This window comes from Lupinus angustifolius, chromosome LG17, assembly GCF_001865875.1.
Source record: "Lupinus angustifolius cultivar Tanjil chromosome LG17, LupAngTanjil_v1.0, whole genome shotgun sequence".
Classification (NCBI taxonomy): Eukaryota; Viridiplantae; Streptophyta; class Magnoliopsida; order Fabales; family Fabaceae; genus Lupinus; species Lupinus angustifolius.
Genome location: NC_032025.1, coordinates 12,842,962 through 12,863,861, shown reverse-complemented (window position 1 = coordinate 12,863,861; position 20,900 = coordinate 12,842,962). Strand labels below are relative to the sequence as shown.

General features: G+C 32.7%; 1 protein-coding gene across 1 annotated transcript; it reads left to right on the top strand.

Moving 5' to 3' along the window:
* Positions 19,694 to 20,540, top strand: LOC109331494. The gene has a single exon (XM_019566032.1). The coding sequence runs from the start codon at positions 19,732 to 19,734 to the stop codon at positions 20,275 to 20,277; it is 546 nt and encodes a 181-aa protein (XP_019421577.1). The 5' UTR covers positions 19,694 to 19,731; the 3' UTR covers positions 20,278 to 20,540.

The following is a 20,900-nucleotide window of genomic DNA, read 5'->3' as shown; positions in this document are numbered from 1 at the left end:
GTAAATAAATAAAGGTCACTTAACTTTATTATTCTTTTGTTCTTTATTTATTTATTTGTTTCTAACAACTAACTATTCATCACTTTTGTACATTAGAATACCATTAAACCGGTGTTGGAATTTATTCCACAAAACCGAGATGGTATTCAAAGGTACTTAATAATTATGTAATAAGGGATTGCTTCGATACCATTGTACCGGTGTCAGAATTTATTCTACCAAAGCCAAGATGGGGCAAAGAAGGAATAACTCATTCACATGATTATTAAGAAGTAAGTTGTAATTGGAATATTCTTGAAACCATGATGCCGGCGTTGGAATTTATTTCAACAAAATCGAGATGGCGAACAAAGAATAAAACCGATTTCACTTACTTAATCAAATTAAAAAGAAAACACACCACAAAAAAATAGAGAAATAACCTTTCAACAAATTGGCACCTTGCTAAGGAACGATTTGTCGAGAGGGAATACCTCTCAAAATTATCTTTCAACAAATTGGCGTTGTTGTCGGGGAATTGCTTTAATAATAGAACATTTCATATTTATATGTCATTAATCAAATAGTTGTGCATAAAATTATTCTTGATTTTGTACAAATTATTTTAATTTATACAAAGATGTACATTATGATTTCTTTACATACTAATCTCTTTTCTTTTGGAAATAGACAAAACGATAAGTTTTGATCCCAATATTTCATACATGGACCTATATGTTGATCTGCAACAAGAAATTGAGCAATTCATCAGAGAATTTCAATCCAAGCTCAATATGGTCCATCAAAAAATTCAAGATCTTCCTGAGCAAATAAAGCAAATCAACATAGCAAGTTCTTGGTGCAATAATTGTGCAAACAACCAAAATGTCTATGCCTTCCAATCAACTCCCACTTATCATGACGAATTGGAGAAAATTCTCGACCAATTCAGGAAAACCACTATCAACCATCAACAGAACACCAGTGATGCTCTCACAAAAAAAAAGAAAAAATCAATAGCTTGACAAGAACTTACCTAGTCAAGTCAGAATTTTGTGAAAGTGTTACAACTCGAAGTGGAAAGATAGTTGGTGGAGTTAAAAAAAAAAAAGATTAGATGAAAAAAATAAAAAAGAAGAAAAAGAAAAAGAGACTAGTGAGTTAAGAAAAGAAGAAAAGTCAAACTCACTAGTATAGAAAAAAATACCCTACCCGATAGCTCCGTTAAAAGCCAAAAAAAGAAGAACATTTCGCAAGATTCATGGAAATATTCAAAACTCTGCAAATAAACATCCCTTTTGTTGAGGCCTTGGAGCAAATGTCAATTTACTCCAAGTTCATGAAAGAACTGCTATCCAAAAAGTGGAGTTATCAAGAAAAAGAAGTTGTTTCACTCAATGTCACTTCTAGTGTTGTTCTTCAGGCAAACATTCCTCACAAATCTAAAGATCCAGGCAGTGTGACCATTCCGGTTACTATTGGAAATGTGTCCGTAGGCAAAGCTCTTGTTCATCTTGGAGCCAACGTAAGCATGATGCCACTGTCCATGATGAAAAGAATTGGAGGAATTCAATTAAAACCTACAATGATGCCCTTGCAACTAGCCGATAGATCCATAAAATATCCTGAAGGAGTTGCAGAAGACGTTTTGGTCAAAGTGGACAAATTCTTAATCCCGATTGATTTTGTTGTCGTTGACATAACTGAAGATACGGAAATCCCGCTCATTCTAGAGAGACCCTTTATGAGGACAGCAAAAATGGGAATTGACATGGAAAATGGCAAATTACTAGTCTGAGTTGTGGACGACGAAATTGAATTTGACATTTTCCATGCGATGCATCATCCGAAGGATAAAGGGCAATGTCTGCAACTAGATGTTATTGAAGAAATTTGTGCAGAGCACCCACAATCTGCAAATCCTCGGCGATGTGAGAAAATAGAGTGGAGGAAGAAATCATCAAACATTTTTATGATGAATTATTTCTCCACCAAAATCCAATTGGACCAGCCGAAAAAGAATCAGAACTGAAGCTGAAGGAATTACCATCTCATTTGAAATATGTTTTCTTAAATGGGGAAGCCAACAATCCAGTTATCATTAATAGTGAGTTGTCCAAATTGGAAGAAGAAAAACTTATACAAGTCTTGAAAAAGCATCAATCAGCACTAGGATGGACCTTAAAAGATCTCAAAGGCATCAGTCCATCATATTGCATGCATAAAATCATGATGGAAGATGATTACAAACTCTTTGCTCAACCACAAAGAAGACTTAATCCGACAATCAAGGAAGTAGTAAGGAAAGAGATTGTAAAAATGTTAGAGGTTGACATGATTTACCCCATTTCAGATAGCAAATGGGTAAGCCCAGTCCAAGTGGTTTCGAAAAAAGGAGGGATGACGGTAATCCGAAATGAAAACAATGAACTCATTTCAACCAGAGTTGTTACTGGTTGGAGAGTTTGCATTGATTACCGCAAACTTAACACCGCCACAAGAAAATATCATTTTCCTCTACCCTTCATGGATCAAATGTTGGAAATATTAGCCGGAAAAGCCTTCTACTGTTTCCTGGATGGGTATTCTGGATACAATCAAATTGCGGTGGATCCATTGGACCAAGAAAAGACAGCATTTACATGTCCATTGGGTGTTTATGCATACAGAAAAATGCCATTTGGAATATGTAATGCTCCTGCAACCTTTCAAAGATGCATGTTGGCTATCTTCGCTGATTTGGTGGAGAAATGCATCGAGGTCTTCATGGATGATTTTTCTGTATTCAGAGACTCTTTCGAAGCTTGCTTGACGAATTTGTAGACAGTTTTGGCAAGATGCGAGCAGACTAATTTGGTTCTGAATTACGAAAAATGTCATTTCATGGTCACTGAAGGAATTGCACTCGAGCACAAAATTTCAGCTAAAGGATTAGAAGTCGCTAAAGCTAAGATAGAAGTGATCAAGAAGCTACCTCCTCCAACAAATGTTAAAGGAATTAGAAGCTTTCTCGGACATGTTGGGTTCTATCGTAGATTTATCAAAGACTTCTCCAAAACAGCTAAGCCCTTGTGCAACTTACTCTTAAAAGATTATGTCTTTAACTTTAATGATTCATGTTTAGAAGCATTCAAACAATTAAAATTATGCTTGGTAACGACTCCTATCATTACTGCACCAAACTGGAAATCCCCATTTGAACTGATGTGCGATGCAAGCGATTATGCAGTTGGTGCAGTTCTAGGACAGAGAAGGAAACGGGTTTTTCATGCAATACATTATGCTAGCAAAGTTCTAAATGAAACTAAAACCAATTATGCTACAACTGAAAAAGAACTGCTAGCAATAGTGTTTGCATTGGAAAAATTTAGAAGCTATTTGATTGGGGCAAAACCAATTGTTTATACTGATCATGCCGCAATCAAATATCTTCTAAAGAAACCCGATTCCAAGCCACGATTAATTAGGTGGGTGTTGCTTTTGCAGGAATTTGATTTAGAAATCCGCGACAAAAGTGGTAAAGAAAACCAAGTGGCAGATCACTTGTCAAGATTGGTTAATACAGAAGTCGCGTTAAGAGAACAAGAAATAGCATAACCATTCCCTGATGAAAAGCTATTTCAACTTCAAACAAGACCATGGTTTGCTGATATGGCAAATTATAAAGCCTCAGGCATAATTCCTGAACACTATAATTATCTGCAAAAGAACATTTTTCTCAAAAAAGTGAATCAATACGTCTGGGATGAACCATACTTATTTAAAGAAGGAACCGATAATATTATTAGACGGTGTATTGATGAAAATGAGGCCCAGAAAATATTGTGGCACTGCCATAATTCGACCTATGGGGGACATTACAATGGGAATAGAACTACGACCAAAGTACTCCAATCTGGTTTCTTTTGGCCAACTATTTATAAAGATGTCCAATTGTATGTCCAAAAGTGTTATGCATGCCAAAGGTCTGGGGGACTTGGGAAACAAAGCGAAATGCCTTTACAAAATATCATAGAAATAGAAATTTTTTATTGTTGGGGAATTGACTTTCTGGGACCTTTCCCATCATCATTTTCAAATGAATATATCTTGGTGGATGTTGACTATGTTTCCCGTTGGGTAGAAGCATCAGCAACACCTAAAGCCGATGCGAAAACTATGATAAAATTTTTGAAAAAGAATTTTTTTTACTCGCTTTGGCACACCAAGAGTATTGATAAGTGATGTGGATCTCATTTTATAAATTCACAATTGAAAAGAACCCTAGAATTTTATAATGTTAAATACAAGGTAGCGTCACCTTATCACCCACAAACCAATGGCCAAGCAGAAGTATCAAACAGAGAATTAAAAAGAATTTTGGAAAAAATAGTCTCTACTGCAAGAAAATACTGGTAACAAAATCTGGATGATACTCTCTGGGCCTAAAGAACTACATTTAAATCACCAATAGGCAAAACTCCATATCAATTTGTTTATGGCAAAGCTTGTCATCTGCTAGTTGAATTGGAGCATAAAGCCTATTGGGCTCTCAAATTTCTAAACTTTGATTTATAGGATGCAGAGATTAAAAGGCATGATCAACTACATCAATTGGAAGAAATGTGGTTCCAAGCATATGAATCCTCGAGACTGTATAAGGAGAAAACAAAAAAGTATCATGACTCCAGAATTAAAAAGAAAATTTTCTATCAAGGGCAAAAGGTACTTTTATTCAAATCAAGGCTCAAAATACTTCCAGGAAAATTCAAGACCAGATGGAGCCATTTGTCATTAATGAAGTTAAAGAATATGGAGCAGTTGAGTTGAAAGATCCCAAGACAAAAGCAACTTGGGTGGTAAACGGACAGAGGTTAAAACCTTATTTGGATAATGAATCAGGCTCCATCATCGATGATCAATCAGCATAATCTCGTCCAAAATCTGACGTCAAACTACTAACGTTCAAATAGCGCTAACTGGAAGGCAATCTAGTATGTGGTAAAAATTTATTTCTTTCATCATATATTTTTTTATGTTAATTTTATATTTTTATTTTTTTAAGAAAAACTAAACAATTTTTTTTTTAAATCACATCAACTAAATCCCACAAAATTTTAAGGCTTCAGGACAAGACTTGATATAATTAAAAAAAAATTCTTGTCTAGATTGTGTAAATATGTAAAAAGTAAATTTGTTTGTTCCAAAAACTCAAAAAAAATTCAAAACCGAAAAAAAAAAAATTTGAAGCATGATCACATGATTAGCAAATGTTAAGCATACTTTAAATTACGCTTTGATTGAGCAAAAGGATATATATGCTAAAATTTTGTGAAAAAAGTTACATAACGTCATAACTTGAAAATTTTTGCAAATTGAAAATTCAATTTTATGTAACAAGATCTTTGCAAACATATTTTTACAAAAAGTGTGAATCCAAACCAAGTAAGGGAATGAGCCAAACACATGAGTGAGAATCAACATTTGAATTGTCTAATTAAACTTGTTTAAATCTTTAAATCTCTTAATTGCATAAAAATGATAAGAATTGATCAAGGCATGTTCTTTGATTAGTTCAACCAAAGGCCAAAAAGTCCAAACCAAGTTAGAAACATCCTTTGTAAGCCCATTTGAGCCAAAACAAATGAAATAAAAAAAATTCAAACTATCCCATAAAACCAAATTGAAAAATAAAATGTTCTTAAAAGCATTAAATTTTAAAAGACTAGTTTTAAAGAATCAAGTTGGGGGGAAAATTGGTGGACTTTGCTTCTTAAAAGAAAAAGAAAAACTCAATCTTCAAAACAAAAATAGAGAAAAAAATGAAAATAGAAATAAAAAGAGATTGAAAAAAAAAATAGAAGCCAAGGTTCAAAGAAGTAAAAGAGGTTGGAAAACAATAATGGAAAAAAGAAGAGTAAAGTATCCCATTGAAATTTTTTCAAAAACGCTCCCTTTTTTAAAAACTTAGCCTTGAAAATCTAGAAAAACCATTATCCAAACCAAGCCTCATTACAACCTAAATGAAGACCTTAGTGATCTTTGATTAATTATGCAATTTAAGAGAATAGGTGAGATGAAAAACAACTTCAAATTACAACCAACAAATGCTTGAAAAATTGAGTGAAACACTTACCCTCCAAAAGTTCTAACTTTGAACTTGTGTGTATAAGAAACACTTTTTGGTTAGAAAAATATTTGCTTAGGTAAATTGTTACACATTTTTTATAAGCAAAACATTGATTTCTTGTTTGAAGCATTATGTGTCAAAATTCACAAATCATGAAAAATCTCATTGAAATATATTTTGACATGCTTATTCATTTGAAATCATGTTGATCATCATTATTATTTCTAGCCAAATTAATTTTCGGATAATTTTCACCTTTTTTTAGGACAAACAAAGTTTTAAGTTGAGGGGAGTTTGATAAGTGATAAACATACCTAAATTTCATACACTTTTATGGCACTTATCTTAAGCATAATTGAGAAAAACCAACTTAAAACAATACTTTTTGTATAAAATATCACAATCTTGTATATTTGTATGTGTATTTCTTTTTTAAGTGTTTTGTAGGATTTAGAATGAAGAAAAGAAGAGAAAAAACACTCATGATCAAAAAGCAAAAAATTCAAGAAAATTAAGGTGCTCAACCAAACAGCTAAGCCTGGACCTGGACACCAACTTGACCTGGATCAAGCTCCTCAAGCAAGCAGCTGAGCGGACCTGCTTGGCCGCTCAGCCTAGGACCAGCCTAGTCCTGGTAGAGTTAGATCTCCAATTGACACGGTCAAACACAAGCTTGGCACATGCCCATGCTGCTGAATAAGCAGCTTAGCGGTCAAACCAAGCAGCTTAGCGGAGAACCAAACTCCTGACCATATCAGCAAGCACTAGGCCACGTCCTAGTCAGCACGGTCAAAGCCGTTGAACAAGCAGCTTAGCGGTGAAACAAGTGCGCTGAGCGGTGTGCACCCAGACTTGACCTAACCAACAAGCAAAAACATGAAGTCACCCATGACCTCACCTCAAGTAGCCTACCATAGGCTTCTAAGAAGTAGCTCACAATAGCTGGTTTCATAGCCCAAAACTAGCTTTCATGAGTCAAGCACAAGGAGGTGACTAAGCAACTTGATCAAGGGACCAAACCCATGTTGAAAGGTTTGGTCAGCTGCTTAGCGGTTCAGCCAAGCAGCTCAGCGGTCCAGAAACAAATTCTATAAATAGGGACCAAATCATTCGAGCAAAGAGGCCAACACCACTTGAAATTAACAAGTCTCTCACTATAAATCCTTTCTGAAGTTCTCTCTTAATTTCTTAGTATTTTAGAGCTTTATTTTCAAGTAAGTTTGTAATTTTAGTTTAAAATTCAAGAGGGGAAAAGGAGAAGGCAAATGAGATGTAAAAATCAATTTTGTACTCTCATTTGGAACTCAAAAGCATCCAATCCTTGGATGGATAGCTCATGTTCCTAACATTTTCTCTTGAATAAGGTTATATAATTTCGATTATGTATTTCTACTTCTTCTTTTATTCTAAAGTTTGAATTTTAATCATTCAAGTTGGTGCTTTGGTTAATTTTATTTTTTTGAGAATTTCTTAATGCTCTTTTTAGATTGATCACCTAAGAACCGATTTCAAGTCATGAAAAATTACTGGTCTTAAACACTTAACAAATAAACTAAGAAGTAGTTGTACTACTTAGTTTATTTCCCAAGTTAAGCATACTTTTCTTAAGATCTTATATTCATTACTATTTCAATATTAGAGTAGCCAAGATTAGGGTGTGACAACCTAGTCTCTTGTGGACGTAATATTGTTTAGTAATAAATATAAGTGATTATCATTCTACCATTTTAGGACATACACTAAAAGGAGGATTTTAGAACTTGGTTTTTGGAGTGAATCAAAGTAAAACATAAGAACTTGTCTAAGTAGTTCAAACTCATAAGAAGTTGAGAAATATTTTCCTTATTCAAAACGATATTGTCTCCTCGAGAATTTGTTAATATTTAGTTTATTTTTCTTGTTAAATTGTATATGTGCAAAACAACAAAAAAATCATCACAATATGTTTAAACTCATTATTTGTTCTTTGACATGTTCATGTGATTCATTCTATTAGGCAATTCCTTCTCGTTCGACATAACCTTATACTATACTACAATTGAATCTTGAAAGAGGTGTAAATTGTAAAATAGTAAAGTGTTATCAATAAATTTATTTGTTGAAAATATTGAGTGTCTTGTGTCTTGTATTGGAAGTTTGTTTGTAAAAGAACATATAATTTCCATAGTGAATAAAATTTCCCAAGATCAGAAGGGGAGGTCTGGATGTAGTCTACAAGTGGACCCGCAAACAAACTGGGATAAAATATGTGTCTCATTCTTCTCAACCCTTAACTCTTTACATTTCCATATTACTTGATTTGATTAAGTTGACATGCATATCATTCTGAGTTATTTCCATATTCAATTTTGTGCATTTACTGTTATTAATATCTAAAAGGAGTGCATATAAGTTTAGTTGAATCTTGGTAATCTTGGAAATAAAAGAAAACAACTTTTCATAAAACAACAACTGAATAATCGATAAGGTTGTTTAGTCAATTGATTATCTACAAAACTAGTTTGTCGAATATAGCTAGTATTAATTGATTAATTAGTGACTAAATTTGTATAATTTATTTGTTTGTCGAGCAATGATAAGTGTGTACCATATCATCTTTTCACTCCCTTCCCTCTAGGAGAGTTAAAGAGCCCTGTTGAGCCAACATTACTATGGACATGCAATTGTACACAACAACAAAACAACATTAATTCAAAAACCCTAAAGATAAAATTGAAAAAGGGAAAGGAGGACGAGAATAATGACGGAGACGGAAGAGAACCAATTATAACCAATAGTGAATATAACATAATGAGATTAGAGATCTAATAGGGATGGAGAGGAGCAAGTGGTATCTTCTACAAAAATTGCGAGAATAGAACTCATGAAAGACGAAGAATGCCAAATCAACAGCTCTGTCATGGAAGAGCATTGTATTGTGTCTGTAACTTTGTTAGATTCAGGCAATGGACAATACTGAAGGTTGAGGGTGAACACTGATGGTTGAGTGTGAGTTATCAGTACAACACAAAGAAGGTTGAGTGTGTGAGTTATTAGTACAACACAAAGAAGGTTGAGTTCTGAGTATAGCAATGAGGGTTTTGAGTAGAGAAGGGTTTTAAATGTTTTTTTAAGCAAAAGGTGCAAAAGCATACCACATTTATTGAAGAAAAAACTACAATTACATGTATCTGGCAATTAGGTAGACCTAACCTATTCCTAGAAAATTCATCAAAGGTTAAGTTAGGAATAACATTACACCAAGAGAAAATCTTAGAAGCTATACCAAAAGTAGTTAACTTATCAGCACAAAAGTTACCCTCCCTATATATGTGTGGGATATAACAAAATCCATTGAGGAGAGAAGAGAGTTGCATAAATTCCATTTGATCCACAACTTCCAAGTAACCTTGGCTTTGCCATTGAAGATATCTATCACCAGTGTTGAATCACACTCCAACCAGATTGTATACCATCCTTTCATGTAAGAAAACTCAATTGCCAAAATTGCAGCATGAAGTTCGGCAAAAATAGCATTCTGAATTTCAAAGTAAGTAGCAAAAGCACCCATAAATTCTCCACTATGGTCCCTGAAAATGCCTCCTCCACCAGATTGACCCAGGACACCATGAGCATACCCATCAGTGTTTATCTTGACCCTTCCTAGTGGAGGAGCTCTCCATATGACTTCCAAAATTTTGGGAGCTTTCTTATAATTGATGGAGCATTTAAAGCTCTTAATATTGTGAAATCCTCTATAGAGGGACTAGCACAAACGTTGGAATTGTTTCCTAAGAAAGAGGAGTCTAACTTTATCATGGCAACATCTTGGGACAGGGTAAATCTTCTATCATCAAATTTGTTCTAGTTTCGACAGAACCAGAGAGTGCTCATAGTGTGAACAATAGTAGCAGCTAACATACTCTTTACTTGGGGGCTCCAATCCTTGGTACAAGCCAAGAGAATTGATCCTATGGAAGAAAGGTCCAATTGAATAGAGAAAGTTCTACTTAACTATTACCAAAGAGAGACTGCCATGGGCATTGAAAAAACAAATGGTCTGAACTTTCAAAATAAGCTCTACAGAGGTTCCAAATTGATGCCATAGAGCAACCCTTCTTCATCAAGTTATCATTTATTGCAATTTTACCATTATGCACTCTCCAGGTGAGGAACTAATGTAGACTAGATAAGAAGGAACCATCTTAGGTGATTAGCATTAGTTTGGGTGCGAGAGAAAGCTTCCTTTAAAGAGAGCAACCTATCATTAGATCTTGTCCAGATGAATTTTTCCTGGCTTGTGGATATTAAATTGTTAGAAACGCCCATTGATATATTAGGGAAAAGACCAGGTAATAGGTGTGGGATTGTCTATTTAGAGTCAGCAATGAAATCACCCACATTAGTTAAAATATATGCTTGAAATGGAAAGTGAACTAAGGTGTATGTTCTACTTTTTAGATCAATTTTCAAGAGTTTAAGAAGAAGCATTTTTGGATCTTGAAATCCAGTTTTAGATGATCAATATAAAACCGCATTAAGAACTTGTTAAAAAATAAAAATAACCAAAATAATAACTTCTATAGATGAATAAAGAGAACAAGAAAAACACTGTACTCCAAATTTTGGAGCATTAGCCATCCATCAAGAGAATGAATGCTTTTGGTTCCAAATGAGGTTACAAAATCATGTTTTTCAACCTTATTTGCCAACTTCAATTCCCTCTGAATTTCTATGAAATAAAAGTCTAAGAACAGCCTAAGAAATAATTGAATCGAAAATGGAGAGAAAATGGTATGTGTGATGATGAAAATTGTGGAGAATGGAGCTTCCTTTTATAGGCAGAGCTGAAAACTGCCCAATTGTCTTGTTTGACTGCCCATTTGGTTTCTTGGGGTTGTTTGGCCCTCCCAAAGCTGGTGGGTCAGCAGATTGCCACCCCTAGCGGCCACCATATTGTGGGCTAGGCTCCATGCAAAGTGACACCTCCTACTTGCTTGTCATATCATTGGTCATGCATTAGGTAATGTGTTTGGTCTTCAAGTAAAAGAATGGCAACTTGCTTAGTGAGTTGGCCTAGCTCTCTTCATGGTGAGGTTTTGTGTGGCTGGTTAGGTGTTAAGCTGCTTTTTGTCCATGCCTAGCTGCTGGACAAATTTCTTCATGGTGAGGTAACCTACCTTTGTTCAAGCCAAAGCAACCTTTTTCCCATGGTTCTTGAATTACTTTTGGTTGGTTACTTGGCACTTTTAGAATGATTTCCTCATGGCAAGGTAAGCTTTTAATTTATACATTTTGCTTGGAACACCTAGCTTGGATTTAAAACCCAAAAACCTAAAATGATTGCATGCTTTTAAAACCCAAAAACCTCTTGATTCTACAAATCTGATGTCAGTTAATCGATTAACTATATTTCTTAATCGATTAAAATGAATTCCAGTAGCAAACATTTCATTTTTCACTAAATTTAATCGATTAAGATTCATTTTAATCGATTACCTGGACTCATTTTTCTGAAAACCTAGAATTTTAAAACTTCTTAATCGATTAAATGCAGCTCTTAATTGATTAACAACAACAGATATATTATAATCAGCAAAATCGATTAACTGAAAATCTCTGAAAATCCCTCTTTTCCTCACTTTTTCAAACCCTTTCTTCCTCATTTTCTCTAAAAATCTCAAAAGCAAACAGCAAAATCGAAATCTTAGCTTTAATAGAAGAATTAAACCTCACCCTTACCCATTTTGCACCTTAATTCATCCAATACACATCTCAAATTTCCCAAGAAACCCCATTCCCAATTCCAAACCCTAAGCTTTAGGTTCCCTCCCTTATCCTTCTTCTCCTCTCATTACTCACGGTTTTCAATCAACAATGGAAAGATGACGTTCGAAGAGGTTCAAGACAACTGCTCAAGCACTCGTAGGCCTCCTACTGCTTCATCTTCAAATCTGAACATGAGGTACGACCGTGGAGATCCCTGCTACTCACTCATACTTCAGGAGACCCGGTTGTCCAAGTTTCAGGGAAGGAAACTCACCTACATAAGGTATGTTGATCTTACCTGGATGGTGGAATAGAATTTTGAGTTTCCGCAAGGTATGCAAGCTCAGGGAGCTGTAATGTTTTTGGAATTAACGGGTAATATGTACCCTGCTTTGATTAGGGAATTTTACGCTAACTTTCGTTACAAGGATGGTAGATATTGGTGTATGATTTCGGAAAATCTATTTGAGATGGATAGTGATATTTTTATGAATGTGGGTGGCTTATGCACTACTGGTGTTAGCCTAGGTGATTGTCCATGGCTTAAGGATTTTGATGTTGCTGAGGTATATAAATCATGTCTAAGAGGTTCCCATCTGTATGTCCAGGGAGAACTGACTAAAGCTGGTTCATTATCGGTAGAGAATAGATTGCTTCACTATTTGATTGCATATATTTTAGTTCAGAGAAACACTAATAATGCACAACCAACTATTAATGATCTGAAAATTATGTATGTTGTGAAGGAGAATATAATGGTTAATTGGCCTGAGGAAATCCTGAAGGTCATGTATAATGTCTCTACATTGCAATCCAAATTGCTGCCCTACAGTATCTTCATGTCAAGAATTATTGACTATCTGCATATTGACGTATCTGACACCATCGTCACAGAGACTTCTGATAAAGATCACCTTGTTGGTGAAAGCCTAATCCACAAGATGGGTATCTACAAGTATGGAAGTACTTGGCAATACCATGAAGATTACACTATCGTGGATTTAGATCTATCTGATGATGAGGATTAGGCTGGTATAGATCAGCCTAATACAGAAACTCAGGGAGGGCCATCTGGAACTGCACCACAGGAATCATCCTTTGGATTAGCTCAGTTGGATGCCAAGGAGAAAAGGCTGAACAACAGAATGGACTTGCATTTTCAGTCTTTGTAACTCTAACTATCTACTTTTGCTGCACTATTGTGACTTGATATGCATGCCATTTGAACTTAAATCGTTTCGATTGTGGTTTTATTTTGCTTACATAACACTCCTATCTATGTTAAATATAGCATGAATACTTGTTTAATGGTTCTTGGTCATGTTTGGTTAGATGTATCTCTTATGTTTGATTGAGCCTGCTGCTTGAATGCTACAATATAAATGTTTGATCATTCCATACTTGATTAGTCCATGTATAACCCTCCACGCCATTAAATCTGTCATATTGATGTATTTTGTGGTTTTAATCGATTAAACTACTATCTTAATCGATTAAATGTTGATCAATGTGTGCACTTGTTCAATTTTTTCATCAACTAGTTAATTAATTACATTCTCAATATTAATTGATTAATTACAGTTTGAGTTCACTTCATACATCTTCTTACTTTTGACCAAAATTTAATTTGGTTTATCTTTCTGATAATGTCAAAAGGGGGAGAAATGTTGTTTTGTTGTTTAATGTGTGTAGGTTGTAAAACAAAATTCAGCTTCCGTTGTCTAGTTATGCGCTTTAAATTTGAAATCAACAACCATGCATTTTGTGACCATCTTCAAGCTATGCATCAAAACAAAATTTGGTGTTGAGTTTGTCATCATCAAAAAGTGGGAGATTGAAAGTGAAAAGTGTCAAGATAGAACTTAGCTTGCCTATGTTTTGATGAAGACAAAGGAATAAGTGAAAGTTTAAAGACAACTCAACAAATCAACATGTCAAAGATTCAAGAGCTTCATGTCTAGACTAGAGTCTTTGATATGTGTCTTAGTTATTGAGTCTTGGTTAGGTAAACCTAGATGCAAATCTCACAAGTTCTAAAAACTATCATATCATTTACATGAGATCTAAAAACTATCATATCATTTACATGAGATATGCCATCTAGCTTATTATATGTTCATGCATTAATCATACATGTTATTTGTGCATTTTAGGCATAACATAAAGGTAAAACATGTATAGTTGATAAGCATAACATATAGGTAGTTTACCAATTAACATCTTAACTGAAAATATGTTAGTTAATCGATTAAGTAAAGCTTTAATCAATTAACGTGAAAACAGTTTTTAACAGTTTCAACAGATAACTGAAAAACGGATTTCAGTTATTCTCAACAGTCCGTTAATCGATTCACATGCAACTTAATCGATTAATTGGGTACAAAACAGCTTTTGTATATAAACTGTATTTTTACACCATGCTTCACACATTCATTCATTCATTTTTAGAATTGTTAAGTTGCATATTTTCGTATTCTTTGTATGTCATATAGGCAGAGAGAATTGCATGTGAGATTAGAGTGAGATAGTATCATGCTTAAGGATTAACATATCATCCATTGCATGGATTAAATGTGTTCATCATTCTATCTTGTTCTTGCATGATTCTTTCATTATTGTTTAGAGATTTCTTAAGGGTAGAAATTACATGTTCTTCATGATTCTGATCTTATGCATATTCTTGGTAATTGTGAGATTTGTATAGGGTTTATAGCTTGTTCTTGATTGTAACATTTAAGCCTTTTAGTGCTTCATATTACTCTGTTTTTGTTGTGATTTTTGTAATAAGGAAAGTCGTCTCTTGGTGTCGTACCACCAACGAGATACAGAGAGTCTTCACCAAGACTTGGAGGTCTTGAGTTTAGAACATACTCTTGGCTGAGGCTGGATCGTAGAAAAGATTTTCCTAGGCGATTGGGTCAGGTCAAACCAAGGTAGAGGTTCTCGGAATTCAAGAAGGTAGTGTTCAAGGTCTTGTAATTGAAAGTGTGTATGTAAGATACATTGGCTTCAATTTTTAGTGAAGAAAATCTCCCAGAATATAGGGGAGGACTGGATGTAGTTTTGCAGTGGACCGCAAAACGAACCTGTATAAAAACCTTGTTGTAGGATGATTCTTTCCCTTATCTCTTTATTGTTTTAAAGTGTTTTTAATTGCCTATTGTAGCTGATATTTTGGATATAGCAACTCTGCCATATAAAGATCATTTCTGTTCAAATATATCTGCTATATCATTTTTGTATAATCTATAATTAGCTGTGTAATTGAGCCTTTCAACAATTGTCTGTTAAAGTGTGATTTAATCGATTAAGGCAGTCATTTAATCGATTAACTGAGTGATTTTCCAGAATAGGGCTTTGGTACAAATAGCGGTAAGTGGGAACCGCGACACCTATTCAACCCCTTTCTAGGTGTATTATGTCACTGATACCTAACAATCATCACATCTCTTATAGTCTAGAAATAATACAACTACAAAAGTATATGTATGTTATTTATCACCAAGGTATAAGCTAAATCCTTACAAATTCAAAATAAATTTGTTGGTGAAAAAACTATCTTTAAAATTAAATGAATTTTCAGAATTAAATAAATTATAAAAAAATAAGAAATTTGCTATTTCACTCTTGTCCTTGTTAGGAACAATCATGCATTCTCATACAAATATATGTCTAGACTAGCAAGCTAGACTAATATATGTAAGATCTAAAATATTATTTACTTTTTCTTAGGTAAATGAGCACAATTATTAGGACATGGGCGATGAACATAAATATTCTAATAGTAACAACTCAAAATATAGTGTTTGTAGCAATCAAAACTAGTGTTAGGACACAGAGAGTTGAATGGCTTGTCCATCCTCAACCAAAGCAAACATGATGATCATGCCAATGAAGATAACAAGTGCAACTTTGTTGTGGGGCCATTAGCACAAAACTTTAAGACAAGAGAAACAAATCATCTCTTACAATTTGAGTTGAAGAGTTATGTAACTTTGGGAACTAATTTTTAAGGAAGAGGAAGAGATAAACTCCTGAAAATAATATTTAAAATATTTAATTTTTATTTTTAACGAATTTTAAATGGTTAATTAATTATCATTTACTTAGTTATTGTTATTTATTTAATTTTTAAAAGAAAATATTTATTATTTTGTATTTCAGAATTAAAAAATAGCTTAAATTTAGATATGTAAATTATTATTGTTTGGCATAAATAAATACAGTAAAACATGTCATTAAATGACTTTCAAAACTGGTGAATTCTAGAAAAGAAATAACAAGTAAACAAAAGGTTTTATAAGAGCAAATAAGTAATCTAACTATCAAAGATGATAAAGTTGGTTGCAAATAATTTAAAGAGTAAAATTCCTATGTAGCTTTTGTGATTATTAAATTTTATTTTATTAATTTTTATAAACAAAGAAAATGCATATAACAACTTATGGTTGGGTAAGAATATTACATTGACTTTATATAACCTTAAAACTTATTCTTTTTCCCTTCTTCGATGAAATCCTAGTAACTTTTTAAAATCATAAAATAAAAATTAGTGTTATACTCATAAACGGGTAATTACTTAACTATGTGAAACTACAAAATTACCATAATGCCCCTTTGGAATATAGTTTCAACTTTGCTCTTCACCATTTACTACTCTATTTTCTCACTTGTTCTAGTATAGGTGGACGAAATTAGATGTTGGCACTATCTTTAAAAAATGGGGTGTTATATTACAAGATCAAATATAGATGTATATTGGATTGAAATCAACTTCTTCTTTGATATTGAGTATTGCTTTCATCAATTTTGAGTTAATATGTTGAGTTGGAGTTTAATTGTATAATTTGGGGATATGATGAATGATAATAATAGAAGGAATTAACAAACACATTAAAACTAAGAAAATGATATTATCATATAACAAAGGTTACATGAGTTGACCATCGAGATTCATTAGGATGGTGACATCTCTTATAGCACAAAAATAAGTCAATATAAAAGTACTTATATTTTATTTATCAACTATGTATAAGTTAAATCCTTACCGATTTAAAAGAGAGTAGTTAGTGAGAAAATTCTCCTTAAAATTAAATGAATTTTTGGAATTAAAATATATAAAGAAAAAATAAGAAATTTGCAATTACTCTTTTATTCCACTCATGTACTTGTTATGAACAATCATACATTCTCATTAAAATATATGGCTGGACTTACAAGCAAGACTAATATATGTAAGATCTAAAATATTAATTACTTTTTCTGAGATATACAACCATATATGCGAAACAATTATAACAGCCAATAATGAATCTAACTTTCAAAGATAATAAAGTTGGTTTGGAATCATTCAAAGAGTAAAAAATGACATGTTATTCTGTGATTAATAAAAATAATTTACTAATTTTGTAAAACAATGAAAAATGCTTATAACATTGATGGTTTGGTAAGAATATGCCATTGATTTTCTCAAAACTTAAAAGGTATTTTTTTCATTCTGGAATTAATCATGACATTTTATTATAGTGTAATCAATGCTATATTTCTTTGAAATTGAAGTCCTAATTCTCGGGACATACAAAATGCCTTCATATTATTATACATCATATTCATACATATTATTTACTTATTCACACATACATTCATTCGAAAAATAAATGCGACAGATTTACTATTCAACCGCATTCATTTTTTGTTTCAATAGCGCTTTCAAGTGTTGTCTATGTGATCATAGTAGAATGTCGGATAAGATTTCATAAATATTATTGTATGTATAACATATAATAATGTTCTCTCTAGTTAGCAATGTTATATGTATGACACATAATTATTCTCGCTAAATGTAACGTTGCTATATGTATAACATACAACAACACTTGCTAGTAGTTGTTGATTATTATACACATTAATACCTACATATATACATTCATCAATAGCAACCACAAATATATATTATATATATATTCAACCAACAAATATCTAAAACTGTATATTAATTTCAAATAATCCATTTAATATTTCCATTTCATCGATTTAACTTTAACTTGTGGGAAATTAATTTTGGGCATTTTGAATGTAATGGTTCCTTTCCATTATAATATTTAGAGTAAATTACATTAACACCTCCTGAGTTTTAGTGAAATTATACAAATCACCCGATCACTTTTAAAACCTATACAAACTACCCATAATTATCTATTTACATTACACTGATTATCCTTGTGAGAGAGATAAGTGTAATTACTTAAACAAAAAATACTAACGAGTGCAATTAAGTAAAATAAAGTATGATATAGTGTGAAGACAAGTCCAAATAGTATGAGAGTTGATGTCAATTTATTATTTTTTATTCGTTACAAACTACATATTTAATTCTAAGGAGATGTTTAAATTACTCTTGTACTATATTGTAACTAATCAAAACAATGAATAGACATCAATTCTTATACTATTTAGACTTGTCTTCACAATATATTATATTTTCTTTGATTTAATTATATTCGTCTCCATTTTTTATTTAAGAAATTACACTTGTTTCTTTAATAGGGGTAGTCAATGTATTTGTATATATCTAATTATGGGTGATTTGTGTATATTTTAAGAAGGTGTCTAAGTAGTTTGTGTAATTTTACTAAAACTCAATGGATATGAATGTAATTTACTCTAATATTTATTAGAAGAAACTCCACAACAAATGAAAATTTAATTTATCCGGTTTCATTTCATTCTACTTTATATCATATTCATTCAAATATACCATATAAATTTTTTGAACATTCTCTCCAAAGAAAGCTTTATAAATGATTGTTTCGGAAATAGTTAGTGTAAGCTTAATCTTTCAAAAATATATTTTTCCTTAATTAAATTCTCACTCTCCCTTATTTGATTGCTTCAAATAGAATTCAATCAAAGTTATAAGTTAAGATAAATGTACTACTACGTCATCCACTTTTTGTCCTAGGAAAGTGCAATGTGAAAGAGATGAAACCCAAGAAGTTTTAGTAGATCAATCGTGTGTAATTCATTTGATAGCAAAGGAATGGAAGGCTTTGCTTTTTGTTTAATCAAGGACCCTATCAAAATGTCAATGTTGTACAGGATATGCTTGAATGGGTTGCCATACTCCATGTTTTAACTCTTGCATTTGCTACCTTCACTCTCAACTATTTTACACCTAACTAAACTAATAGTGGGTGACCCCACAAGAGGGCACTTTCTCCTAGCTTTGATTGATGCCATTACATTTCCACAAGGGATAACTATTCCTAGGTCTCACTCACCCCTCAATGTTGATCACACTTGGACTGTTATTGGAGGGAACATGAACATGTATTACATACCCCACACACATACATCTTCTTACTTTTTCTGGAGTCACTCTCAAGATTTAACCAAGGAAAATGACATTCTTTTATAGCTTAAAAGATACTTGTATAATCCTGTCTATATTCCAAGGTGAATATGACTGAATAGTAGATATATTGCATGTAAAAGTTATATACAAATATGTATATAAAATATTTATATATCATATTCCGAGTCATAATTACTGGACTTTCCTATTAACCATTCGTACCACATATTAAATTTACCATATCCCATATTGAGTTTATCTTATGAATCTTATGATAATAATATAAAAATTGATGGAGCATGTACCCACAATGCATAACACATGTTTTCAATTAGTAATAAATTTTACATTACAAAAACATATTGTCACCCAATAAAATCTAAGTCACTCCTCAGACTTAACCACTCTCTTTTTCAGTTTCACTTTAGTCTTTACCATCCATCACTTCTTATATATATATATATATATATCACCATTGTTGGAGTTGAAGTTCGTACATAATACCCTATCACATATACACAATCCTTCTAACTCACCAACCATGGATTGGTTCTCATGGCTTTCCAAAACTAGCTTAGAACCATCCCTAGTGTATGAGTATGGCCTTGCTTTTGCACACAATGAACTAGAAGAAGAAGACATTGTTTACTTCAACCATGAGTTTCTCCAAAGCATGGGAATCTCCATAGCAAAGCACAGACTAGAGATTATCAAATTATCTAGGAAAGACAATAAGGGATCAAACAGGCCACTTCAAGTTGCAAGGCTCATGGTGGCAATGAAGAAAACAAAGAGGTTTTTGGCTAATTATATTAGGAGGACAATGATTAGATGTGAAGAATCAACAGCACTTGTTGTGGTTCCATCATCATCATCAAGGTCAAGTGGTTATGGAACAAAACGGAAGAAGAATTCTGTGATGAAAAGGAACAAAAAAATGATGGTGGGTAATAATAAGCAAGAGAAGTTGTTGCTCACAAATAGATCAAGTCCAATGGAGGAAAAGATGGATCATGGTTACTGGTCAGCTTCTGCAGTTGAAGATATCAGGTGGGATACCATGTTTAAGGATCTAAAGCCAAACTAATACTAAGTTTCTTATATTTTTTATTTTAAGTTTTTAACCTTTTTTCCCTTTCTTTGGGGTTATTATTTCTATCACCCCTTTATTTTCACACTAATTGTGTTCCCATTTTCTTTCGAAAAAAAGGTTATCCAAAATGAAGTGAGTAAAAGTATATTAACTCTTCTTAGTTAAAGTGAGTTGAGATATTGAGGCTTTAATAAATTTAGGGTGAATATATTATTAGTTAGCTACGTTAGTTTAACCTCATTTTAGATGAAATTCAACTATTTCTTTTATATGTGATTAATGATCTAGAAAATTGTGTTTAATCATATGTATTGGTTGTTTTATGTGTGATTAACCTACTAATGATACTATATTCATATGATTAACCATAAATTTATACATTAATAAAAGAGATTATTATACATTAGTACATGTAAATAATGAATGATGTATTGACAATATAGAAAATTTTACACTCACTATGCATAATTATTAAAAAAACTGAATAAATTTAGTGTGAAAGGATAACTTTCATGTTTTTTGTCCCTTGAATTTAAATTTGTTGGTGAGAGATGGGTTTTTTGGTTCTTCCACCAGAGAGATTTGATTGTTAGTTGTGTGGCTCATGCGGATGGGTA